A 27,621-nucleotide genomic window follows, 5' to 3' on the forward strand; every position below is an offset into this window, starting at 1 on the left:
GTACTTGAAGAGCTCCAAAGAAACTTCTAGCATGAATTGACCCATTTTTGACAGTAGAACAATGGAATTCAGGCATCAGAATTTTTTAAATTGTATTCATCTCAATAAATTAATTATTAATATTTTTAATATGAGACAGAAAACCAATCATTTTTCCTTAAGATCAAAATATAAATAAAACTTCTTGAATGAAATATTTCCATATTATTTACAAAACAGAAGATATCCAATAGGGACAGCTTACCCAAACAGTTAAAATTAGCCAAAGCTATAAGCAAATACAATGGCATTTAGAAAGATTGCATGTGAGATATCATTCTCTCTTGGTTGCATCACAGTTCTATACAAGAAAAAGAAGAAAGTGGAGAAAGCCAATGTATTATTCCAGACTTTCCACAGGAATATAGAGTTGTCTAAGAAATGCACTTTCAGGCCCCTCCATTTTTCTTGGTTATCTCACAATGTCAGCAACTAATACTATCTCTTCGTTTTCAGATGTTATTGACTGAATTTTGTTCTCCATCAGCTGAAAGGAAAATAAAAACTTCCATCAGTCTTATACATAATGTTAGGTTAGCATCTACTTATGCACAATTCTGAAAGTATTTCACCTGTTTTTGCTATGTGTCACCACCACAGTCTGTCCTGTTTCCTTACAAAACCCTGTTTTGAACCGTTTTCTGCATCACCTTTTTTTCTATCCTGTGTGTATGACTTGCTAGTGGGTAAGAAGGAGAGGTGTGCACCTGGAGGGATTCAAGGTGGCAGCTTGGAGGGTGGGACCTGGTGGGGGGGACACAGGGCTCAGACGCCAGGATCAGATGTGAGGAACTCTGTGGTGGTTGTAAATGAAGAGAGCAAGGAGGTGTACTCGTCTCACTGGCAAATTCAGCCCTGCTCAGCTGGAGAGTGGCAAGAGGGCTGTGATGTCTGGGACTCTAATTATGAGATTGCTGATGGTGTTGCTGTGGTGCTGGTAGAGGCAGCTGTGCTGGTTTTGTGTCCGGCTGCCTCACTGTGCTCTGTTGTGTCATTGTTCATGTCTGTGCCTCGTGTTGGGAAAGTGAACAGCCCTTCCTGCTGCCTGAGTCTACCAATGGGACCATCAACCTGTGCACCTGTGAGACTGGAATGGGAGAAACCTCGTGATTCCGGAAGAGCACTACGTTTGACTTCCCTTAACAAACTTGCCTGGTGATTTTACTTTGTAATTCTTCAGGATATGGCAAAAAGAAGAGTGATCCTTTGTAATAAGTACCTTATCATTTAAAAATTCGTCCAGTAGAGCTTTGTATGTATTTCACACATTTGATATAAAAATAGAAAGAGAACATACCTCTAGGTTTGTATCACCCAGTGTCAAAAAAGCAGGTTTTGGTCCTGGGATCTGTGGAAATGCTGCCTTCCAACAGCCAGTCCTGGAAATCAAAGGGTATTGAATACAAAATTAAAATCGAATAACTGTAATATGACAAAACCATTGCACCCTTGAAGCAGCTCTTATCTTCCTCTTCAGTCTTAGAAGTGAACTGAAAAATATATATAATCTCAACACAGAATGAACACATATCAGGAAAACATTAATAATTTGGATGGTAACAGATTCATTTTTGATTCAAGATTTACTAGTAGTAAAATTCCTTCACTGAAAGAAAAAGGAATTTGTCCTATGTCATTACAAACAGTGAAAAGTGGGGGAAAAATTTTAACAAGTTGAGAGAGCAGTATCTTTTCTGAATTACTGTATATTTCTATGCAAAGTGCATCATATCATAGAACATCCTTTCTGTTTCTGTTTCACATGTGGTTTATTTTATGTATCCTACAGAGACACCTACACCTTATTTGTTTAAGCACTACAGGTGTTACACACACCCACAGAAAATAAAATAAATGCATAAATTAAGTTTACCTTTTGCAGAACAAAACTGTAATGATTGCAATTAAGGGTGTCACAACTGCTACCACAAGTAAAATCCATACTGAAGAATATATAATTTCTTCATTTCCTGAAGGAGAAACATTTATTATTATTATTGTTATTGTTATTGTTATTATTAATAATAATAGTTGTTGTTATTGTTGTTGTTGCTTTTATACGAGGAATAGATCATAGAATTCCAGTACACAGAATGACTTGGGTTGGAAGTGACCTTTAAAGATCATCTGATTCCAGCCACTCTGCCATAGGCAGGGACAGCTTCCACTAGACCAGCTTGAGCCCCAACCTGGCTTTGAACACTTTCAGGGATGCAGCATCCACAGTCTCTCTAGACAACCTGTGCCAGTGCCTTATGACCCTCATGGTGGAGAATTTCTTCCTAAAATCTAATCTAAGTCTACACTCTGTAATTTTAAAGCCATTCCCTCTTGAACAATCACGACATGACCTTGCACAAAGTCTCTCTTCAGGTCTCTTGTAGTCCCTTTAGTACTGGAGGACTGCAAGAGGGTGTCTCTGGAGCCTTCTCTTTTCCAGGTTGAACAACCCAAACTCTCTTAGACTTCAAGAGGTGTTCCAGCCCTCTGATCCTTCTTGTGACCCTCATGTGGACTCACTCCAACAAATCCATGTTCTTGCCATGCTGAGGACCCCAGAGCTGGATGCAGCACTGCAGGTGGGGTCTCACCAGAGCTGAGTAGAGAGGCAGAATCCCCTCTCTTGCCCTGCTGGCCACCCTGCTTTTGATGCAGCCCAGGACAGGTTTGGCTTTCTGGGCTGCAAGTACACCTTGTGGGGTCATGTCCAACCTGCCATCTACCAGCACCCCTAAGTCCTTCTCAGCAAAGCTACTGTCAATTCTTTCATCCCCCAGCCCATACTGATACCAGTGGTTGCCCTGAACCCAGGTGCAGTGCCTTGAACTTTTTGAACTTCATGTTGTGCCAAACGTCTACTGTGCTGACTGACTGTGGTGAACGCCAGTCTGAAAGGTTTTGCTTGGTATGAAATGAACTCTGTAATTTATCACTTCAGCAGAAATGTCTGATGGGAAGGAATAACATTGATCCTATTTGTACACCCCCTGCAGTAAGCAGGAGCTCACTACAGCTGCAAATGTGTAACTTTTTAATGTTATTTCCAGTGTTAAAATGTTAAGAAATCTATAAAGTCTCTTCCTGCTCTTCTCTGTAGCCTGGTGTGAACCAAAAAGTTTGCCAATCCTTTGTACATCTGTGTGTCCATATGTGCATGGCAATGTGTGAGGTGGACAGGACATCGCTGGGGGAAGAGTAGCCCAGGGCATAGATTTGTTCTTACCAAACTCAACAGGTGCACTCCATTCCCCCCAGGCTGGGTTCACAAGGCAGGCACTGCCAGCTGCTCTCATTTTCAAGAGATACTTCTTTCTTGTGTTAGATCTTGGAAATGTGTGACTATTTACCCCTTCCTAAAGAAAACAGAAAACTGAATTGTTCTCTTTGTTCCATGCCTAGGTGTCGAAAATATACATGTGCCATTTACCAGTGAAACTTTTAAGAGGCTATGAAAGCATTGTTTATTAAAGTAGGTTGCTGTTCCAGAGGAAAAAAAATCATCATTATTATTTATATAATATTTACCCAAATGTGCATCTCAAAAATAACCTGACACTTGCTAAACTTTTTACATTTAGAAGCATTTCATCTTTTACACTGTAAAAGTATAACCTATGATTTCTTATGATACAATTTGTTTCATTGATAATTTCCCACAGCACTTAGAGAGGTAGAAAAAGGTCTTGAACCATCTCATGTCAGTACTGCTAGCACTGAGTGATTTGAGGAAGGTGTCTGTGCACCTGCCTCAGTCTTTGCATTATGACTTTTCAGACAAAGCATAACTTTCCAGCCAAACTGTAAAATAAGTAGAAGATTGCAATAATTAGTGTTACCAGAATTTACTGCAATACTCTTGCTCTTGGAGACTTTTGCATAGAGGTGGGACGTGCAAGCTGCACTGATTAAAAGGAGGTGTGGCATACCTGGATGACAGCCTCCATCCTAAAAGGACTTTTGTGGTCTATGTTTTTCATAAATAAAATTAAATTCCTAGGAGATGCTTTATCGTTTCTCTGCTGTCAGTGATGTGTAACTTCAAACTCTGTTCCCAATATTTGAGAGGGAGAGTGGACAATATAATGAAAAGTGGAAGAGTTTTCGAAATACTTACAGCAAAACAATAAAGTTCTGCCCTTGAATGTATAATAAATTACATATGCCATGATGATTTAGCAGTTTGACACATTCATGAAATCTATAAATAAGGATCCCATAAAGCATAGGATACTGAGGACATACTGATTTAAAGGTATTTGCATACTATTTACTCTTCACAGTTGACAATGAAATGAACATGTATTGCTAATTAATAGAACAAACAGACTCACTTGTATAGAAGTATATATGGGTTTTCCTTTAGGATTATCCTGTAAATTGAGAGAAAAAGAAAAGCAACTAACTTAATTTTTATCATTGCTTGTTTTATGTTTCAATTAATTTTTATATACTGTCCCATTTTTCTGCATTCTCTTTCTTATGTACTTTATGGTTTGTTCAGAAGAACTAATGATTTCTCTAACATTTAGTATCTAATATCTAATTCATCTACAATGCCGATTAATTCTGCTATGGAAAGATATTTGTTTTCCTTATCATTGCAGTTGAGATATAAATTTTATTTCAGACTGGTGATTAAACTGAAATGCAACTGAGCCTGACCTGAATGGAAATGATAAATTTATTCTTACACACACCAGGGGGGAGAAAAAGATGATTAAAAAAAATCTGTGAAATAAACTTTTTAGTTTACATCTAATGTTTTAATTTTACAATAAGTGTCACTGTATGTAATTGCAAATACGATGAAAATACTGTTTTCTTTTAGATGAAAGTATTTGGTACTGGCATGGATTCACAAGTATTTTAGGCTGCCCTCCACTACATTTTTGACAGACAATACAATTTGCTCATCTTTTCTGAATAACTACCACATAATTTACTGACAACACACAACTGATTCCAGACTATATCATCTCCATTAGACTACTAGTTATATATTTTTGTAATTATTTTGCAATACACCATTTTAAAACAAAATTTAATTAATCCAGACTTATTTTTTCAAATAATTGCATGCATGCACCTGTGGCATCTGAACATGAGGGTGTTCAGCCTGGAGAAGAAAATGCTCTGGGGAGAGGTTACAGCAGCTTCCAGTACCTAAAGGGTCTTACAGGAAAGCTGGAGAGGGACTTTTCACAAGGGTAAGTATTAATAGCACATGGGGGATTGGCCTTAAACTGAAGGAGGGTAGGTTTAGATTAGGTATTAGGAAGAAATTCTTTACTGTGCTGGTGGCGAGGAGCTGGATCAGACTGTCCAGAGAAGCTGTGGATGCCCCATCCATGGAAGTGTTCAAGGCCAGGTTAGATGAGGCTCTGAGTAACTTGGTCCAGTGAAAGGTGTCCCTGACATGGCAGGGGGATTGGAACTAGATAGTCTTTGAGGACACTTCCAACCCAAACCACTCTAAAACTTTATAAAGCAAGCTGCTGTCCAGGACACCTAGTATCTGCAATCAAGATAATTTTGCACAGGGATCAATCTAGGAGAAATATCTGGCCAATGAACCCCTTTTTGTTCTTCTTTATAGGCCCAGGGGTAACCTGGAAGATTTCAAGGGTGATTACAGAGCACTGGGGGGATGGCGAAGGGCAGGAAGTCTAGATGGTGTCTCTTCAGGCCTTCCAGTGAGAGGGAAAGCCTTGAGCAGAATTGCAGTCATTCAACAGGTCAACACCTGGCTGAGTAACTGCTGTCACAGGCAGGGCTTTGTCTTCTATGACCTTGGGATCCTTTTTGAGAAATGGGGGCTACTGGACAGGCATGGGATGCATCGAACCAAGGAGGGTGACTGTGTCCTTGCAAACAGGCTTGGTAACCCGGTCCTTCTACTGTGTGTAAAGGAGTTCCTTGTATGCATAGAGCTCTGTCTGGGGATAAATAATGAGCCAGTAAGAGAAGGCATCCGAGGACAGACCAGCAGAGGTGTAAATGTAGTAGGTTCTTGTTCCAGATCTCATGATCAAGAAAAAGCAGATGAGACCCTCTACAGGAAACTGCATAGTCACAGGCCTTGGTACTCAAGGGAAAGTGCCCCCGAGGGCCAAGCTACTGGTTGATCTACAAGGACAACCTCCTCAGAGCACAGGAATCATGGAATCATAGAATTGTTTAGCTTGGAAAAGACCTCTAAGATCATTGAGTACAACCATTAACCCAGCACTGCCATGTTCACAATTAAACCATGTCTGCAAGTGCCACATTGCAGGTTTAAATGTGTAAGAATGACAAGGGGATAGGTGATGGAAGCATAGCAATAACCCACATTATGCTTATCATGAAACCCTTTACGCTTTGTTAAGATCACTATTCTACATTGCAATAAATATTGTTACTTATGTTGCCTTTGGCTGGATTTTCCCAAAACTTGTTCCGTATTATGTGCTCTACCCTAATCAGCCATGCGCTTTTTGTGTGACAGCTCACAAGGTTATTCATGTAGGCATCACACTTGGTGCTCATGAGGTATCTCATAAACTCAAGCCCATTGTCCTCTGCCAAGGGCTGCTGCTCTACAGTGCCTGGGATTTCTTCACTTGCCCCTTTACCTCACTCAGGAAACTACTTGGGAACCTTTGCTGGCATGCTGAGGTAATGAAAGTCTTCTGACCATTGCTCCATGCTGGTGTATCGGATGCTGCTTGAGTCCGGGCAGGCACAGCAACTGGTGGAGGCCAGTCTGATCCTGACACCTGGCCTGAACACACAGCCACATGTTTTTTGGAGTGCTTCAAGGGATGGTGATGCCATCACTTTCCTGAACAGCTTGCTCAAATGCCTAACCACCCTAATATTTCATCTAAATCGCCACTAGTGCAACTTTGAGGCCATCTCCTGCTGTCCTGTGGTTTGTTTGTTGGGAGAAGAGACTGACTCCCAGCTGCTACAATGTCTCTTCAGGTGGATGTAGACTACCCTGAGCCTCCTTTCCTCCAAGCTAAACAACCCCAGCTCCCTCAGCTGCTCCTCATAAAACCTATGTTCCAGACTCTTCACCAGCTTCACTGCCCTTCTCTGGACAGACGTGAATGGTCCATTCTGGTGTGCAGAAAATCAAGCAAGTGTGACAGGTTAGCATGACAGGACACGAAGACTGAGTCTGAACTCAGAGACAAAAAGGAATTGTACAAAACGTAGAAGAAGGGATTTGGGAGGAATACAACAACATCATCTGCAAATGCAGGAATGGAGTCAGGAAAGACAAAGCTTAGCTGGAGTCAAGACTAGCAAGGGAGGTGATTACAAGAAAGTTTTTGATGAGTTCATTGACAACAAGAGAGGTTAAGAAGAAAGCAGGCCTATTGCTCACTGAATTGGGAGAACCTAGTGACAAAGAACATATGGGAGGTAGAGGTATTTGGTGCCTTTTTAGCTCGGTTTTCGTTGCTAAGTCTTTGCCTTTGGTTTTCTCAGATATCCTAATCCATAAAGCTTTAACAAGAAACACTACTGAAGAAGAAACATTTTTTTCAAACATGAAAAAATGTGATTGAAATTATGTTATTCATGTTTTTATCCTTTTTAAATTTTTTTTTTGTTTGCTCCCAATGCAAGAAATTTCAATTGTGAAAAGTAAAGTTTAAAGGCTGACTGCAGTACAGCATTTGTTGCTCATAGTGTATTGGTAAAAACCCGCAAGTTTAGACCTGGCAGTGATAAAGAAATGAATTTGGCAGAAGAATTTTTTATGGCTAAATCCTCCAAAGATATGATTATAGTTGCATCTTTTAAGTCTCAAGGGAGCCTACACTGCTCAGTTGCTGGAATAATGCTGGACTTTGACATAATGAGGTAGGTGAAAAGCACTAATGATTAGGAAAAAAAACTAGAAAATTCAGACAAGGTGTGAATTGAGTATTCTTTATAAAATGGATATTACATATATTAAAGTTACTAAAAATGTATTGTTTTACTGCAATAGACTTTTATTCCAATGTCAGACAGAGTTTTCAGTAAGGTTTCTTTGTTAAAACAGCCAAGTGATTCAGAGAAGTAATGCTGTTTCATGGCAGATAGTTTGGCTTGCAAAAAAATTCATCCGTGAAATAGCAAGCCCAATCCAGACTAAGAAATTCCAAATTTCAGAAACCTAGGGAATGCCTTCAATCAGCCACTAAGTGGGTGGCCAAATCCGGTTGTAGTTCAGTAAGATTTTTCCTTTGTAGTCTCTATCTGCCACCCTGTGGCCTTTTGATGCAATTCTGCCACAGTGGTTTACATCTACTCTTGGAACACGGCAGCCTCATTCCTTCCCTATTGCTGCCCGAAGACTTGTGAAGTCAAGGTCATACCCCCACTAACCTGTCCTTAATTACACGGCCTTTCTGCTTTCTCTCACATCTATTTTCCATTTATTTATCGTTGCAAATCTTCAACTTCTGGACCAACAGGCATGATGCTTATATATCGATAAGCTATTTGTGTTTCATTTATGGAGAAATTTCATTCACTTCCATTAACTGAAACTTGTTAAGTGAATGCAGTTCTCACTATTTAAAACCCAGCTCTGCCCTTCCACAGAGATCCAGTCTCCATTGGAAATAGTCCAACCCAGGACAACTCCAACAGGTTTTAGTGTAAGAAGTGCCTTTTCTGACTGCTGTCACAAAGCTGTGATATGTTTGAATCTTGATTTACCATGCTTCTCCTCTGGGACTGTCTCAGTCATCCAGTGTATCTCCAGCAGCATCTTACTCAAGGGAGCAGGGATTTAAAAAAAAAAAAAAATGGGGCAGTATGGCATAACAGGATTTGGTATGGACCTGAAAAGTGCAGTCACAAAGGAATAAGATGCTATGTATGGGGAAGGCTACATCATAGAAGAGAGACTGATTTTCTTTCCACCCATGTGCATTGCTAAATGCAAACATATGAATTAATATTGTGTGAGGACATTCTTACCTTGTACTTTATGTTGATTTCATATTTAAAACACTTGCCTTTGTTAGAATGACTTATTTGGGGTCGTTGCCATTGAATAATGCAATCATTTTTCATTTCATCACAGTTGACTGTGATATCTGATGGAGGCATGAGCTTTTCTGAAATTATATAATCAAGAATTGAAATAATTCACTTTTTAAAAAAAAAAAATCCCTTGATCTCTTTTTGATTTTATGAAAGAGAGTGAAATTGCAAGTAACACTCTATGAAGAAAGATGCTAGTTCATATCTATTTTTCTTAGGACCAATTAGAAATAGTTGAAAGACAAAAGTTTTCTAAACCATGTACACAGGATGAGAAAAAAAAAGGGACTAAGGCAGGGAACATAATATAGGAGGATAAGAAGACACAACTCCCCCTCCATTTACTTTTCTAGATGAATAAGATAAAGTACTGTCTTCTTTCTAAGATGATGTTTATTACTGCAGAGTAATATTATTATATTATTATGTTATATTATTATAGCTGCTGCTATCCCTAAAGTACGAAATTCAAAGATCTTTTTTTCTCTAAGCCTCCTCATGATGTTTCTGTGACACGAAGGTGTTGCTTTCAGTCTGTCGTGAACTTTGCAGTTTATTCCCTCCTTGCAAAAGTAGCCATACAAGTTTAAGAAAGACACTCCATTTTTAACAGCCTAGCCAACTTCTTCATATATCTCCCTTCACTTCACAGATGTAAGCAAAATTATGAGGACCTTTATCTTTTGATCATTGCCAATGACATGATTAATGGAACAGCAAAAGACAGCCACTCATGGCAGAAAGGGTGACAAAAGGCTGATAGAGGAAAGTTTAATATCAGCTACACTACTGCTTTACACTACTGTCTTTAGGGACAGGCCTGGCCTATTTTTGATGGGCTACTTGGTCTAAGAACAATCTTGTTTTATCTGCCATGAGTGATGTTACAGGTCAATTTCTTCTTATAGAATGAAGCCTTTTTTGTGCATTTTTTTAACACAATACCAAAACCAGTGTGACATTTCCAACGAGAATTTGCCACAGTAAAAGTAACTGCACAGGAGGCTTTCAAGTACAGCACCATGTGCATAAGGTATGTTGTACGTATCTTAATTCATTTACTCCAGGGTATGGTGTCCTATATGTCATCCCCATTGGTAATGAAAAGCAGAAATCAGTGCTCAGATAAACTTCTAAAAAGTCTCCCCTCTCCTCTGTTGAAAGGTGTTTGGCCATCACTGAAAGGACAGCAGGGAAAAGTACAGTTTGTTAAGTTTTGTGGACCTTGCTTGAGAAAAACCTAAATACCATAAGGGAAGATTGCTAAAGAATCTGAGACAGAATGCAGCTGTGGAGCTTTCCTGTTTGACTCCCCTCTTTGTCTTCTGCTTCAGGAATAGGTTTTCTTGAGAAGGCCACAGTCTCTTACTCTCAACTCTAGGTAAGACAGGGTACATGATTCCTTCTCAGGGATAAATGCTCTACTATTTTAATACAATAATTAAAATAAAGCCAAAATAAACTATTTACTTACCAATTTTATACAGGTCAATGTACTCATCATAGAACTGGATCAGGGAGTCTTTGCTAGACCCATTCACCAGGAAGTAAGCTTTTTCAGTCCCTATGCTCACATTTTGGAAGATACATCCCATATTTCTGCCATTTTCATCTTTAATGTAAAGCTCACATTCCATCTCCTCTTCATCTCTGCATACAGCAAAGTATTTTAGTTAAACATGGGCACTGTGATGTGGTGAATGAGAATTCAGAATTTCCTGGCTCAAGCAGATTTACTTACCTTGAATTCTGCCAGTAGAGAAAATACTGTGTATCTGCTGGAGCATGCCTTCCTGCCTGCCAAGTGCAGTTCATGAGGAAAATGTTATAAATCACACAGGAGAAGTTTTCAATGGCCGACCCATTCATGCCTGCAAACACAGGAATATCCATGATGAGGAAAAATCATGTGACTCCTTCAAGCTGGAGGATCATGGCACACACTTAGGTATGTTAGACTCCAGCTAGTTATTGCTCAGTTTAGGAAATACTTATTTCATTTTGTTTGCTAACAATGAAAGATATTTGCCCTGAAAGATTCAATGAAGAAATTTTTTATGGATAAATCCTCCAAAGATAGTATTATAGCTGCAACAAAACAATTTGTGTGAAACAAAAGCTGGTGATCTCAGAAGTATTGCATAAACTTTATGGACATACATTGACATACAGGGTGACAGCATTTTAAGTTCTAAAGATTGTTCTTCTATCTCCTATATATAAAGTTTAGGATGAATAGATGTCAGGCAGGTGGGTAAACAGCTGCAAGCAGAAAATATCAAAATAGGTCACAGCAATATCCATCAACTCAAGTTACCCAATGTTGAATATGGTAAGTTTGCTGAGGGTGTTAGTTCTTGTGCTTTTAAGGATGTAGGTCAGATACAAAGCTTTACTGTGAGGGCAGTGGGGCAATGGAACAGGTTGCCCAGAGAAGTTTGGATGCGCCATCCTTGGAAGTGTTTGAGGCCGGGTTGGATGGGACATTCAGCAACCAGGTCTACTGGAACATGTCCATGGAGGGTTTGGTCCTCTCCAACATAAATCATTCTGTGAATATGATTCTATGACTGAGGAACAGTCTCTCACTTTTAAAAATTCAGTATCAAACCCAGTAAAAAATCAAAATTTTGTCTAGGTTCTTTCTTAGCATGCTGCAGGTACTTTATTTGCAAAAAAATCTTCATTCAACTTAGTTCCATATATTCCTCTGACAGCTTTTTAGATTTTTGTCTGGGACATGACCCCTCCAGTCCTGGACTTCCTGGAGACTCAGTAAATACCTCATCAAACAAAACAGTTGGAAAGAAAAAGATGGACCTACCTTCTATTTCAAAATGTCTTTACCTTGTTTATCTATTATAGTCTTCAGGTTCAGAGAAGATGGAAATACTATATTTTAAAAGGCTGTATAACTATAAATAGGGCTGTCTCCCTTGCTGCTTGTGTTTTGGGGAACCGTCTTAACATCGGAAGTGTTGCAAAATAAATGGTCATCACTTCCCCCCTGATTCATAGCAAATTTTTGTAATTGCCCAACCCGGGAGTTCTTATAACACGAACAAGAAGTTAGCTGGTTAAATTTCTCTTTTCATTGCACCAGAGCATGCTGGTGCTTGGGAATCCAGCAAGTGCATAAAAATATTTACTTTTACAGGTATTTCTCTCTAGCTCTAAACAATACTGAGAAGTACAAAGCATCTCTCTATACAAGTCATCTCTGGGGGATGGAGGATGGGGTTTCTCCATGGAAGGCATCGGGGCAAGGCCTGGCAGTCCCAGCCCACCCCAACTCCAGTCCAGATCAGGGCAACTGGGGACCCAGGGCAACCCCAACCCTGACCACCAGGAACCTTCTTGGGGACTGGGAAGGGTCATGGGCCTGAGGGTGGGCCCAGCTTGGCAGGGCCCATGTTCGGGCAGGGCAGGGCTGTGGGAACCCAGAGACTGGCCCTGCTGTGGTATCACTGGGCAGGGGCTGATGGATCCAGGGACTGATGTGGGGTTCAGGGCTCTGGGCAGGGTGAGGGAAGCTCTGGGGGTTGGGCAGGGGTAAGCAGGCCTGGGGGGATTCTCAGGGAGATGACAATGCAAACTGTAAATGTTCTTAAAGCAGATGGAAAAAGGGGATTTCAAATCTTGGGTATGATGTCTTCAGATAAGATATATCACTATCAAAAGGTGGGCTTGTCCTCAGTCCATTTCTCCTAGGGTGAAAATAGCCAAACCACAAACCACCACTGAAACAGAAAAAAATTGTAGGTAGTAAGCATCCAAATACAAATAGCCATTCCAGGCCCATTCTGTTGAGCATTTGTTACCTTCTCAGGTCACAACCATACATTTTCTAAAGAAGAGGGTTATTATAAACAGTATAAAACATCAAAACCTCCCTTATACCCTGAAAGCCTTTGTTTCACAGAAGACAATGTAGTTTGCTTAATATGGAGATTTAAAATCCATGTAAAGTAATTTTATTTCTTCACATTGAAATTGAAGCATCACAAGAAAATATGACATTTTTCAAATACCAAGATATTTCAACATTTTCCTCTTAAGAACAGGCAGATCCTTTCTGCTTGGAGTTAAAAACCTGTAGGAAAGAGAACAGTCCATGTACTTCTCTACCACTCCCATTTCTTGGCTACTATATTTGGAAAAATTCACCTGCTGCCCAAAAGTTTTCCTGGATGTTCCAGGAATTGCCTTTATCAAAATCCCATGGTCGTTCCTATCCTAGAGCTTTTTTTATTGACATATGGAATGATTTAACCATATGAGCAGTAGTTCTTATATATCAGCTATTCTTACATAACTAGGATACAGTTATTTCCAAGGGAGGAAGCTGAGGGTAGTGCAGTGCTGACTTTCCTTGGAGACAAAGAGGGCTTACTTTCTAGAGACCCAGAAATGCCTGGGCTCATGAGTATTTCTGCTTCCTGGATTCTGGCTAGAGATTGATGACTGATGAACTCGAAGTGGACAGTTGTTTTCTGGTTTCATTCTCTTACATTGATTGTCAATAGTAGTTATACTGAGTTGTCACTGAGGCCAGCCAACACCACAAAGAGGACATCTGACCTGCTTTTTTCTCCTCAACTCATGTAGTATAAAATGCACAGGTGTAGTGAAGCAAGTCTACTCATCCTACTGGAAACTTTTTGTCTGCAAAAATATTTTCTAGCAAAAAAAAAAAAAAAGAAAAAGAACCTACCACACTTCTGCTCACATGCAGTACTAAAAGCATAGAGCAAGGCATGAAAAAAGAACCAATGCATTAAGTGGCACTCAATGGTTGTGTTCACGCATTTGATCACATCTGTTAATAACTCGGTGTTAGCTGGGGAGATGAGCAACTCCCTTTGAGCATCCAGAACTTAAAAAACTCCAGTTGTCCACAGAATCAAGAATCATGAGAGAATCAACAGAGCATGGCCTGGTCTTTTGTGGTTTCAGAGGTAAAGATCTAAGGCAATGGTGGCTTTATAAGGACCAATTCATGGACATTGACTCTCTTCATATGCTAGTAGAGAATAACAGTATGACAAAGTTTTTCTGAAGCATAGTTATGAAAAAAAGAGTGGGAATGATGACCATATAGGTGTAAGTGGATATTCTACCAAAAAGCATGTTTAGTCAAATAAGCAGCTCATTTTGGTAAGAATCACTATGACTACCCTATCACTTTATAGATGTCAACAGACAAAGCAACTGAAAGCTTGGACATCAGGTCTGAGCCCATGGTAGTCATTCAGAGGTAAAAGAAGTCCATTTTCAGAAGTATCACTGTACTTCCAGATTAAATAAATTCCATACATAACCATGTAGGGAATTTTTTGAACATTCACTGTGCTGTATAGACAGAGGAAAGGACTTCTGATCACAAAGAATGAAAAACGCCGCATTTATTGTGTCCTCATCTTTGGAAGATGAGCACTCAATTTCGTGGTCGTAACACACTGCATTTCCTGGAGTAGGGTAGTGACAAGTACCCAAGTAATAAAATCAGAGCTGTAAGAAATGCCATGGAGAGCCAAATGGGACTGTGGAAAATGAAGGAAGTCAGAATTTTTGTTTGCCTGCCTGTCCATGCTTCCACTCTGAAGATCTCTTGAGCCTGCAGAGAAGGCAGAGGGGAAGCAGTGCGTTTTTGTGTGCTCTGTCAGATTATGTATCTCTGAAACACAATGAGGAAGACTAGAGCTTGTCTTTTTTGGATTTGGGTACTTTGTTTTTAAACTGGAACATACTGCAGCAAAACAATCCAAACAGCCCACAAGGACAGTGGTGTTTTTGCAGAAAAGGGAACTGTTCTACCCAGGGGACTTCTTGTCTATATTTAGGGCAACTCCTTACCTAAGGCTTTCAAAAATGCTAACAAATCAAAAACATTTTAAAAATTCCCAAGCAAAGATGGTGCTACTGAGGGTAGCAAAGTCTGTCATCTTTCAGAGGCCAGAAAACTAGTGTTGAGTGGCCTTGCTATGACCCAGGAGTTGGAAGCAAAATGAGAAGAAAAGAGGAAGAGAAAGAGAAAGAGTAAAGGAGAGAAGAGAAACCTGGACAGAGACACTAGGGCTGTTTACAGACTTTTGGCTCTAATGGGAGTAAAGTCATTGCAGAAACAGGATCAAACCCAAATTTTCTCAAAAATCACAAAAAGCTGAAGAATAGTTTATTGCTCCAACTAAAACAGGAGTGTTCACAAGAACCGTCTGGCTGTTTTGCTGTACTGGTGTGTTACAGTTTATGTGTATATCACAAAAATACAAATGGTAAACAAGATCCTCAATTTTTTCCTTGGAGCAAGATCTTTCTAGTTTTTAGCACAGAACAGAGGAACAGCCATAGGTGACCAGAATAAAGGACTTCTTCCTGTGTGAGCATCCAAGCCACTTAGTTAAAAGGTTGTAAAGCCTGACCATCCTTTTCCACTGACTTTGGGGTCTTTGCCTAGGGATGGGAAAGTGATATCTTAGTCCCACTCCTACTACCATCTCCGCTGTTTCCTGGATATGATTTATGGTCTTCTCATTAGTGTGCTGATAGTGAACAAGTTTTCTTAAATGACTTTGCTGTCTCAGCAGCTTCCACAGTGAAAGCAGTGGGTATGTAAGGGGTGCCTCAATGGGCATGATCAACTCTAAGTGAAGCAGGATGGAGAGGATCCAGTAGACTGTATCTGTTTAATTGTCCTTAGATTAAAGTAAGTGTTGGCTTTAGTTATCCACATTTAATGCAGGTGCTTTTATCTTTTGGCAATAATAACTCAAGTAGAAGGATCCTTCTCTGGCACTGTTTTAAACAGACATTCAAAATAAATTTTTGTGGTAGCTGGTGCGGAGTCTGTAGCTCAGACCCAGGAAACCATAACCGGTCTGGAGAGATGGTCCTGCGAGGAACCGTCTCCCTGACGCATTCAGAATAAATTTTTATTGAAAGCTCATTTAGAAACACAGAACTATAGAAAAATTTAGTTTCAAAGATGCTCTCTTGATGGTAACCTAGTCTAGTGGAATTTTATTACTGAGAGGACTTTATTTTCCATGATAGGATTTCAGCTACTTGAGATGACTTTAACCATCCTGAGACTTGATGGAATTATAGAATCATAGAATAACCTGAGTTGGAAATGACACACAAGGATCAATGAGTCCAACTCTTGGCCCCAAGAGTCACACCATGGGCCTGAGAGTGTTGTCCAAATGCTTCCTGAACTCTGTCAGGCTGGTGCTGTGACCACTTCCCTGGGGAGCTGTTCCAGTGCCCAACCACCCTTTGGGTGAAGAACATTTTCCTAATACCCAACATAAACCTCCCCTGACACAGCTTCAGGCCATTCCCTTGGGTCCTGTCACTGGTCACCAAAGAGAAGAAATCAGTGCCTCCGCCTCTATTTCTCCTCACAAGGAAGTTGTAACTGCAATGATGTGTCCTCTCAGTCTCCTCCGGGCTGAACAGACCAAGTCACCTCAAGCCGCTTCTCATACACCTTCCCATCTTAACAAACACGGTGAAGGCCCTTCACCGTCTTTGTGGCCCTTCTTTGGGAACTTTCTAATGGCTTTATATCTTTATTGTGTTGTGGCACCAAAAACTGCACACAGGAATCGGGGTGAGGCCACCCCAGTGCAGAGAAGATCAGGACAATCCCCTCCCTTACCCGGCTGGTGATGCTGTGCCACAGGACAAGGTTGGCCCTCCTGGCTGTCAGGGCACCACTGACTCATATTCAATTTCAAGCAAATGGAAGGTCAAAATATGTGATTAGCCTCTAAATTGAGAGGTTTCTCTCATATCTCCTTATTAATTGGAAGATTCAGGCTGTGATACTTCTGCTTCATCCAGGTGTTATAAAAACACATAACCAGCCGGAACCACTTGCAGTTAGCAAGTGACAGGCTTCTGCTGCAGAGTTCAAATGTTCAATTTCCAACATTTCCCACTCAATACATATACACATATACATCTGCTACCTGTTAGCAATCATATATTAAGTAATTTTTTCATCTAACACAGATATGAAGAGATGATCTTTAATAGTAGTCATTTTGTATGAGCAAGTGATGTTTCTTAACAGGCTTGATCTTGGCTAGTTTTCATACAGTGGGCCTTCAAACAGATGTCAAATTTTGTTCCTGATCACAATCGCAGTATGGATGTACCTTTTTTGAGACACTAAACCACTGGAGATCCTGAATAAAACCCTAAAGTTTGGTTGTTCTTACTTATTCTTTTGCATCATGTTGAAAACCAATATAATAACTTCCAAAGCAATACTGAAATTTTTTTTTCTGAAATACTGTAGTATTTGTCATAATAAAAAACAGAAAAAGTCCGAACTTCAAATGTTTATAGAAAATCAACCAAATACAAAGAGGCTTTTAAAGATAATTTCTTGGGGAATTTCCTCTACAGTCAATACTCTTCTCCCTGCTTCCAGGAGTGACAGAATATGAAAACCTTGTTAATTTTTGCCAACAAGATATATATGCTTTAAAAAAATCAAGTTGCTCATTTCACTTGCATTCCATCACTTCTTCAAGACTTATTATTTCTTCAGTGTCTTGCTTTTTTAATAGATCCATATCTTCTGTCTATTAAAGGAAGAATGTAACATTTTTTTTAGGGTTTGATGCATGAGATTAGTCACAAAGTCATGATTTATGAATCTCCTGTCATTCAGAGTTGTTATTTATTGTGTAGAAGCTATAGCAGGATTCTGTCAATTAGAAGACCGAAGTAAACACGTCTAGATATTCTCTCCATATAGTTCCCAAAGAGGAACAAAAGACATTTTTACTAAAAAGCTGGAAAATTCATCTTTTAAAACAGAAAAGTTAACATGATGAAGGAAAAGAAAGTAAAAGATTTTATAAAGGCTCGCCAGAAATTCAGTGTGTCCCTGCAGACAAATTTTGGCTTCCAGACCTGTCTGCTGCCAATCCAAAGACTGAAAATTGCAGCAAACTGCAATATGCTCTCTAGAAGGGAAGTTCCTGCACTGTTTGTCTGTTTGTTCCTTCTCACGAGTCATTCCAGTGTTCTGCGTAAGTTAGCGCCTCTCAACACTCTGCTCCACTTTCTTGCTCACCATACCCTAGAAACTTTTTCTCCTTTAGCATCATTGCCAAATACTATCATGGATCTAAATATCTGCTATGGAAAAACTACTGTAGATTTCTTTGTCCCTTCTCTCCCTGCCTGATTCTGCATTATTATTGTGCTGAGAAACTTACACTCCACATTATTCTAGTGATAGCATATGGCTTATAGGGAGAGCAGGGTGAAACTGTATTTTCTCCAGTGCTTCAGGTAGACAGATGACAATTATTTCATAAAAAGTAAAACAGACAAATTACTTGTATATCGACCTTCTCTTTCCATACCCTAAGAACAAGAAAAAGAAAGAAAATTGATTCTTGCTTGTCTGCATCTTTCTAACACTACGGTCATACCTTTGGAACTAAATTTTTTAATTTCAGGCAAATGGAAAGAAAACATACCTGGAAGTCCATTGGAGAGAGCTCATGGAATGGGTCTTTTGGCTGTGGTACAGTAACAGATGTTCTTTTCAAATAAGCCCTTCTACAGTGACAAAAAGGTTTGGTGAAGAAAAGACTTAACATGCAATATGTTAATATTGCATATTAACACATATAGTATGTGTTAATATGCAACACATATTATATAATGTGATATGAACACATACTATATAATAATGCTTTTGAGGTATTATTTTATTTCTCTAAGATAAGCAGTATTCTTCTACGTCAAAAGTAGCTAAGAATTACGTAGGCTGATTACAATATTATAATTTTGTTGTTCAGAATTTGGATGACAATAATTTATTTTATGACTTACTAAAGCCTCATAAGAAGCTGTTTTTTTAAGTATATGAAAGGGAAATATTATCAAAATATGGAAACAATTTCATGTACCAACCATCTGCATTGCAGGGTCTGATGGCAGGAAAGTGGTACTGATACAAGGCCTTGTCCCAGTATTGGAAAGCATTGAGTTACATTAACCAAGTGGATAAGAAAGTTTGGAATCAAAAGTATAGAGCACACTTGAGGAACATCCAGGAGATGATTCCTAGTGTAGCTCAGTGTCGATTTTCTCCCTCTCTTATCTCCTTTAAAAAGAAGCCACAGATTTTCTGTTGGGGGAAGAAGTGTTATTTCAACTATAGAATAAAAATTTGCACAAGAAATAAAAGTCTTACACTGCCATGCAGAGAAAAAGTGTGAGACCTGCTGCCAGCCCTGGTATCAGAAATAGCACGTAAGGTGAAGTAGACGTAAGTTGTTGTGTTCCTGAAAATCAAGCAATCATCAAAGTGCTGGTTAGCATCACAGGTCATGAAAGATTGCACAGCTATGTGCAATCTGCTTTGCATCAGAGTGTCAAACACTGTATGAAGGGATGACTCCTTTAGCTTAGCACCTCACTGCTCTGTAGCACATGAAGTAATAGGATGGCTGACAGCACGTGGACTGTCTACAGTAACTTAAGACCTGAGGAACTGAGTCCTACACAGTATTTAAGTATCCAAGGTGGCAGAGAGCAACAGCAGGAAAAAGAAGTTTATAAAGTCAGGAGTAAAGATGGAAAAAGTAAAACAGCTGGCAACAGACCTCAAAAAGGTCTGCTTTGTTCACTATTCCAGTGCAAGAAGCACTGTCTCCCAAGAATGCTTGGAGAACTCCCTAAAATTAAGAGACATGCCAATTCTTTGACTCTCTTTGTCCTAACAAATCAATGTGTTTCCATCCGTAAGCATGAAGTAAAAAATAAGGCAGACAGGTAATTACTGAACTAGGTCAAGGAAGGGACTTTTACCAAACTCCACAGGGGTGCTCCACTCTCCCCAGTCTGGGCTTACTAAACAAAGGCCCCCATCTGTTGCTCTGATTTTGACGCTGTACCTTTTTTCTGAGCTGAAGCTTTCATATAGGTAGGAGTTATTTTCAATGATTGCTTCCTAAATGCAAAACAAGTAGAATGAGAATTTTTGTATTATTTTTATATAATTATGATAAAATTTTACATTTTACATTTCACATTTCTATAATCTTTCTGTGTACAGACTAGAGTGAAATCACAAGTAGAAAAATATCCCTTAATAAGTTAGATTGTTTCATCCTAATTCCTCTTGTTCTAACATTTTTATTACTGGGTAATATGAAGATCGAATTTGCCGTATGCTTCTTGGCTCCTTAGACTCCACTAAAGACCTGGCACTCTTTTTTTTCGTGCCATCTTTATACTGGCTTAATCTGTGAGGTAATATTTTCTCACCTCTTGTGTCTCAATCCTTTCCACAGAGCATTAATAAAGAAAAGTTTCTCCACATTTTTTGTGTCTAAGTGTTACAAAGAATCATGACCCAACTTTTACATATATATGAATTTGCTAAGAAGTAAAAAAGAATGTAAAATGGAAGATTTTGTGAAACAGTATCAAGCTCCACATGTGCAGGTGTTTTTGTGCAATGTTTTATAAACAACATTTCGAAACTTCAGATTTAGAAAACTTATCAATAAAGAGAATGTGCAGCACATTGAAACAGGCAGTGTGAAACCAAACCAATTTGGTTGGAGGATGCTCTGATACAGAAGAAATTTCAATATAGCATAAATGTTACATTAATACAGACTTACTGTTTTAGATGTGGTTTTGGTGTTTTTCTCAGCATCAGCCTAGCAACAAGAGAAAAGTTTAATTTTTAAGATTATTCTTTTTATTACTGTATACTAAAGAGTCTTCTCTCATGAATGCTTGATTTTCAGAAAAAAAAGTGTATGTAATATTTTAAATGCCTTCCTTTGAAGACTGTGAAATTAAGCTGTTCTTCCTCTAAGTGGTTTTTCCTCCCTGATAATGCTCTGAAATATTGTACCATTTAAATTTGATTGCAGAATTGAGTATTAAAGCACTAAACAAAAAAATGCTCAGGTTGACAAAATCTTTACATTTTACTTGTTAAAACAAAGTGTCTAAAATTTATGAATAAACTCAGACAATGTTTTTTCCTTTTTTTTTTTTTTTGCCTGTGTATCTTTTGCATTCTTAAACATTTAATTTAGCTATGTTATGTCTCCTTTTTCTTTTTTTAATTTCTATTTTTTACTGTTGGAACAACAAGGTCACAAATGCTCCCACAAATATTTTGAACTTTATTTTTGAAGGTTGTAATATTACTTTCCATATTCATCCAAGTTATTAAAGAAGGGGATGAGAACAGGGTACTGGTTGTATGGTGTTATGTATGGAAATAGAGACATACAAAATGCTATTAAATGTCATAATTATTCTTACCTTGTTTTCTATGACAATTTCATATTTGAAACAACTTCTTTTTTTCACATGACTTGTGCGAGGTGGTTGCCACCAAATACTACATCTATGAGAAGCTTCTGTACAGTTCACTGTGACATTTAATGGAGGGGTGAGTTTTTCTACAATAATATAATCAGAAATACTGTTGATTAGTAACAGCTCTCTTCACTCTGCCATTTTAAAAACTTAGGTAGATGTTCAAACAACTGTCTAAAAAGATGTAATGCAGAATTACTATAGCAGAATTACTATATTCTCCCTATATTCTGAAGCAGGACTCCCTGATTTAACATTTCAGTTGAGGAGCCTAGAGCACTAGCTGCAACAGTAAGGAAAATTAAAAAACACAAGCCGTTTATTAGATTTTATTGAATTCAGCATATGATTTATGCAGGTTTGGTTTTGTTTCTTGGGTTTAAGATTTTTTAATACTGTAATTACAAGATAATAAGACCAACATCTAGACAGTCCCACTCAAGAATCCTTAGCTAGTTAATTCTAATAGATGACACATTTCTTTCAGAGAATAAATATTTGACTGAAGTGTTCACAATTCTCTGACCTATGATTCCAGATTGTTTCTGTTTTCATTAGTTTTTGTCCATTCTTATACTTTACACTTTTCAGACATCAGGGCTGAGAAAAAGGAAAAAAAACCCAAACCTATTATGAGGAGCAATATTTTTAAAATGCATGCTTTTTCCTAGGGATGACTTCTTCATTCCTTTAACATATAACTGGAAATTCAATCAATAAAAAATCCTTACCAATTCGGTACAGCAGTATCTTCTTCTCATATGACTGAATGTTTTGTCCACTTCTAGACCCATTTACCAGGAAATAAGCATCCTTATTTTCTATTGTCACATTTTGGAATCGACAACCTGTGTGCCTTCCACAATCATCTTTGATGTAATTTTGGCATTCTGTGAGATCTTCTTTCCTTTACATGAAATACTGTATCAGTTAAAAATTGACAATGTCACATGTCCAACCACAAATCAAAATTCCCAAGATTCAAGCAGACCTACTTACTTTGAGGGCCTCCAGTACAGGAAGTACTGGGTATCTTCTGTAGCAGTCCTGCCCACATGCCAGGTGCAGTTCATGAAGGAAACATTATAAATGACACAGACAAAATTTTCAATGGCTGTCCCATTCATGTCTGCAAACACAGAAAGAATATCTCGTGTCCACTCTGCAGAAAGACTGAATAACTGCTCAGATAAAACAGATCTTTGCAAGGTCATTTAGCATTTTTTAGCTATCTGCTTAGCAAATCCAACTGTATATTTCTTGGGTCTTGTAGTTTTGTCTGTACTTGAAGATGGGCAATGATTTTATTTGTGTTGAGCCATAAGGATTATCTATCATTGCTCCAGAAGCCATAGATGTGACTGGGATTTAACTGAGTCTTTAATCAACTCAAGCATGATGATTTAGTGGAAGTTAATAACAGACACAGTCACTGTGGTGTCCTTTGTTTAGATCCCCTGTTTAGCTGAGGCCCAGTCGACAATGGAATATAAATTCTACGACAATGAGCAAAGTTGCAAAGTTCTCTCTGTTGTGCTTGTCTTAAGTGCTCTGACCCTTAGTTATAAAGCACTAGTAATTTAAATTAAGATGTTCACCACATGCTTCTGTGCAACGGCTGGACGGTTATAATCTAACCCTGGGACTGCTTCCTGAAGCTAGTCCTTGCAGAAGTGTTGCAATTTCAAAGAGAGAATGATGTATTTTTCAATTAGGAATTGAAATTGGCTGTTAATCTCTTCCAGTACTTTGGATTCAAGGTTAGGGGGAATCTTATTAGCACTGAACTTGATAGAAACAGGACTGAATATCCATATAATTAGTGTAAAATCAAGACAAAACTGAAGCAGAAGTTTATGGCTTGCTTAAGTTAACTCACAATCTGTACTCACAATCTGAATTAATTCCTTGTGTGTTTCTCCCCTATCAAAAGGTGAGACCTCCAACAGGAAATGATGAACATTCAGTACCTAAACAACTACCACTGTGAATTGATGGACTGGGCCACAGCTTTCCAAGACTAATCCAATCGAGTTTAAGCACCACACATACAAGCTTTGCATGTACCTTTCTAGTTAGCCTTAAAACTCCACACTTGATTTTTACATCTTTGGAAATAAGAGGAATTTTTCCAGAGACGAGAAAGTTGTCAGTGTACTCCTGGATTTCTGGAAAGCTTTCTCTCTTTCAAGAAGAAGACTAAAACTTTTTCAAGAGCTTGGTTCAGCAGCATTTCTTTCAACGGCAGTATTGACCTAAGCATGCCCTGTCCTTTCCCATCCTTCATGGATCCTCCCTGATTCCATCCTGCCTCCCTGGCTGTGGTAGTGCCACTCCTTGTGGGGCCCTGTACTGAGTAGCTTTGAACAAGTGATCATCATTACAACTAATGCTCCTCTCAGCAGTTTTTTTCTTTTTGGTTGTTTTTTTTCATCTGGCTTAGTATCCTCTATCAGAAACAGTGGAACAATCTCATCAGTGTGGGCTATCAACTAAGAGAAGAGCTGTCTAAGCTATTTCTGTAGTTGTAAGAAATATTGACCCATATTTAGTCCTAGAGGTATCAAAGCTCTCAGCATAGAGTTGTTTATATCCAATTTATGTGTAAGTTTATATATTTAAAAAACTACTTTTGAGAGTTTAGTGATTATGGTACTGTGATGAGGTGATGGAGAGCTTGGATCAGTTCTCTGGTCTGCCAGAGATTCACTTTATGAGCCAGGGCCAACCAAATCTATGTACTTCACTTCCTCATTTACAAAACAAATAGAGAACTTTTCTTCCCATGAAGAAATTGCCAGGTAAATGCAGCAGTCTGAAGTATGATCACAGGTGCTGTGCAAGGGTCTTGGAGAGGTGAGCTTCCTCAAGCCTTTAGCAATGGTGAAAGTCTAAAGAAAAAAAGGGTTATTCTGATTTAAAATCAGTTTGCAACCTGGTTCATGCGTGGCCCAACAAGCAGTTGAACTGTCCAAGAACAAAGGAAATATTCAAGCATATGCTGTGAATACATATGGGTCTCCCTATACACTTTGCCGACTAGACCTTTTCTCCAAGGTTTTGAGGGCATTTATTTTTCATTTTTTATTTATTCACATTTCTGTGGTTATGCCAAAAAAAAATCTAGCAAAGTAGATAAATATGACCACCCTTCCTGTAAGGTTTTTTTTTGAGCCTACTGCATTCACTCAACACTGTCAGCAATGCCTTTTTATTTTTAGCAACACCTGGAATAGAGCTAAGTCTTCATGAGACTTCTATCTTACATTATTTCAAAGAGACACTGATATTTTTCTGCCTCCAGTTTATACTGAGGACTAGCTAAATTGCTCTAGTGTCTTTTTGCTTAACCGCCCCCATTTGAAAACCTCCATATTTGTCACTTACTTATCTTTATTTCTTTAAAAAATGGCAGGACCATATTCTCTTTTCTGTGAGCTGTGATGCAAAAAACCATCTGGTTTCTCTGTATTGCACTCCTCCTTCTGAACTGCCTCCTGTATTATTTGATCATGATAGTAAAATGTATATGCAAGTATGTTAATATCCTCCGAAGCATCCTTTGTTTCAGACACAATTAGCTTATTTTCACATATTTTACAATCTTTAGATATATTTGAAATGTTGTTTTACATTCTTTTCATGGAAGTGGTGAGATATTTAACTGAGATGTGACAATTATGATTGCACCCAACTTCATAACAACCCATTGTTTCAAGTACACACAGTGCTTTTATTTATTCATTTATTTGCTTGTTTGTTTATTTGTGTCAACTTAGATTATCTCTATCTCTTGAGCAGACATCAGAAACAATGTAGGCAATTTAGCTTCAGAAAAATATCAGAGAGAAAAGAATTTTGCTCTGCAATCCTTTGTGGTAACCAACATTACTAACAGGGAAGGACAGGATCTCACCTTTGGGTCTTGAGCCCAAGAGAATTTTTGCTTTTATAAAGTGATTCTTCAATGAAAAAATTCATAAACTCTTCTTGATTCTTAGACATAATTGACCAGATACTTTGTAAAGGATGTGAATGAACATACTCAATATTAGAGATCAAAAAAAACCCCAACCCAATTAAATTACTTTAACCTTTTAACCTAACTCTGAAAATGCTGCTAAGTGTAAGGTGGAGTTTGTCTTACCTAAACTTACTGAAAAGCGGTATAGATGCTCATAGGAGAACCAGTAATTCTATACTGCCTTACCACTGCCTGGAGAAAAAACAGCTACTCTGGACACAGTTTATTCAATCTAGTCTAGGACAAGATGAATGAAAGCTTCCCTGTATTTATTTTCTGCCATTCACTGAAAATAGAGCCCAGAGGGAACTCTAATTCTGAGCTATCCACCTTTGTCAGCTAAATCCAAGAGGATTTGTTCCCTTCCTTTCTTACATCATCTGGAAGTCACATGTAGTTACTAAAGAGAAATGCTGCCACTATTATTTTCTCAACTGAAAACTGAAAACTTATTACTGAAAATGTCTTTTTCTCCTCTTTCTTATACCTGTGCTAGTATCATGTGCTGCTTGTCTTTAGAAAAACAGCTGCAGTAGAAGAACAGTAATATTTTCTCCAGAGATGTTTCAAACTTCCTTCCACATATTAAATAGTTCCTGTGCAGATTATTGCAGAAAATATTAAGGAAAATTAAAGTATTTCTATGTGAAGTTGTTTCCTTCCTGTACTGTAGTTTATAAAGTTTCTATGAAAATTGGCTACTGCTAGACTGTGCTACAGCACAAGCCACTCTCAGTTACTTCTCAGAGAAGCCTGAACCCTAACACCCTTCCACATGGGATAATCATGTTAGGAATTCAGAAGCTGAAACGTTACTGCAGTGTCTAATCTCATCTAGGTTGATTAGAGAGGTGATTAGATCAGAATAAAAACTGTCCAGTAATCTGCTGGTTATGAGTAACACATAACCATAAATTTTATCATATTTTGATCCTGCTATTATTTTTATAGCCAATGAAAAGGAAGGTTTGCAACTGAAAAAAAAAACCCCAAAACTTATACTTTGTTTTTATACGACTATTTTTTGTTAAGTGAAAGTCTGTGTTGAGTATAGTACATAAAACTAGACTCCTGAGATTTATTTCCCAGCTTTGCCTCTGAAAGATTTTGAAAGCCATTTTTGTCAGTTGGAAAATGCAAAATGGAATTCCTGCTTACATATTGGATGTGGTATGAGGGTAAAATTATGCCCACATTCCTGCAACATTTTCAGGGAATTTTGTATATGAAATCTTCTAAAGTATTAAAATCATAGAAGAGAAAAGACACTGACATACTTCCATTCTACTGGTGCCTAAATGCAATACTCCTAAAAGAGATTCACTCCATATTGTGATTTTACTCTGTGGATGTAAAGACCTAAAATCCAAGCATTTCCAATTTGACTGTGTTTTCAAGAGAAAGTGACAGAGGCCCTCTCCAATTCTGTAATGCAGATTTAACTTAACAAACAAAATACTTCTACGTGGATGAGGCCAGTAACACTGGAAACTGCAAATTTTAAAATATATTTATACAATTATTTTCAGACTGTAGAAAAAATATACCATCAAAATATTGGCTTAGACATTAATCAGAGGAAAGCAGGTATTTGTAGGTAGTGTCTATCCACCCCTCACAGTTATTTTAACATTAAAACTAGCAGAAATAGCAAAACTCAGTATTTCTTTGCCTAGCTTCTTTGGAGTAAAATAAAAGAGAAACAGAGAGGAAAATAGAAAAGAAAACCAGACAAAATTAAACCTACCTCCTCCTTGAAAACCTGTTTCCTTGTGGTGCTTACAGTAATGGAGAACAAAAAGGATAGAAACTACGACCTTGCCTTGGTATATTTTGCATGCTTTGACAGTGTGATTTTATTGCCTCATTTCCCTTATCCTTACTTCCGTTAAACCATGAGGAGAAGCAGGGTCACTCTCTGCCTTGGGAGACAAAGAAATCAGAATAGAATAATGCCCTCTTCATTACTTCATTTGCATAATTTTCACTCACTTCCTTCACACATTTTTCATACAGATGTTTGTACAGGTCACCACCTGAAAGGCAGATGAACATGAGTCTTCCTTCTGGCTCAGGTATAGGTCAGGTACCATTACTTCAAGCCATGCCACTGTTTTCTGCTTATTGCTTAGGGACACTGCCTT

General features: G+C 38.4%; 1 protein-coding gene across 1 annotated transcript; it reads right to left on the reverse strand.

The window, feature by feature from the left end:
- Positions 1-78: 78 nt before the first annotated feature.
- LOC104686016 (interleukin-5 receptor subunit alpha-like) lies at positions 79-24,958 on the reverse strand. The gene is made up of 14 exons (XM_010394163.3): positions 24,841-24,958; positions 22,453-22,582; positions 22,185-22,360; positions 21,397-21,536; positions 20,739-20,777; positions 19,918-20,059; positions 10,814-10,943; positions 10,547-10,722; positions 9,007-9,146; positions 4,371-4,409; positions 3,263-3,392; positions 1,913-2,009; positions 1,337-1,418; positions 79-526 (listed from the first exon to the last, which is right to left on the reverse strand). The coding sequence occupies exons 1-14, from the start codon at positions 24,908-24,910 to the stop codon at positions 452-454; spliced, it is 1,566 nt and encodes a 521-aa protein (XP_010392465.2). The 5' UTR covers positions 24,911-24,958; the 3' UTR covers positions 79-451.
- Positions 24,959-27,621: the final 2,663 nt, after the last annotated feature.

This window comes from Corvus cornix, chromosome 1 (assembly GCF_000738735.6).
Source record: "Corvus cornix cornix isolate S_Up_H32 chromosome 1, ASM73873v5, whole genome shotgun sequence".
In the NCBI taxonomy this organism is placed as follows: domain Eukaryota; kingdom Metazoa; phylum Chordata; class Aves; order Passeriformes; family Corvidae; genus Corvus; species Corvus cornix.

What these genes read in the sequence shown, in the direction of transcription:
- LOC104686016 (XM_010394163.3), bottom strand. Translation starts at nt 24,910, where the DNA reads ATGGTTTTTTGCATCACAGCTCACAGAAAAGAGAATATGGTCCTGCCA. An exon ending in TTTTAAAGAAATAAAGATAA is followed by an intron (nt 22,583 to 24,840) that starts GTAAGTGACAAA and finishes CTGTGTTTGCAG; the next exon opens with ACATGAATGGGACAGCCATT. An exon ending in CTGTACTGGAGGCCCTCAAA is followed by an intron (nt 22,361 to 22,452) that starts GTAAGTAGGTCT and finishes TTTCATGTAAAG; the next exon opens with GAAAGAAGATCTCACAGAAT.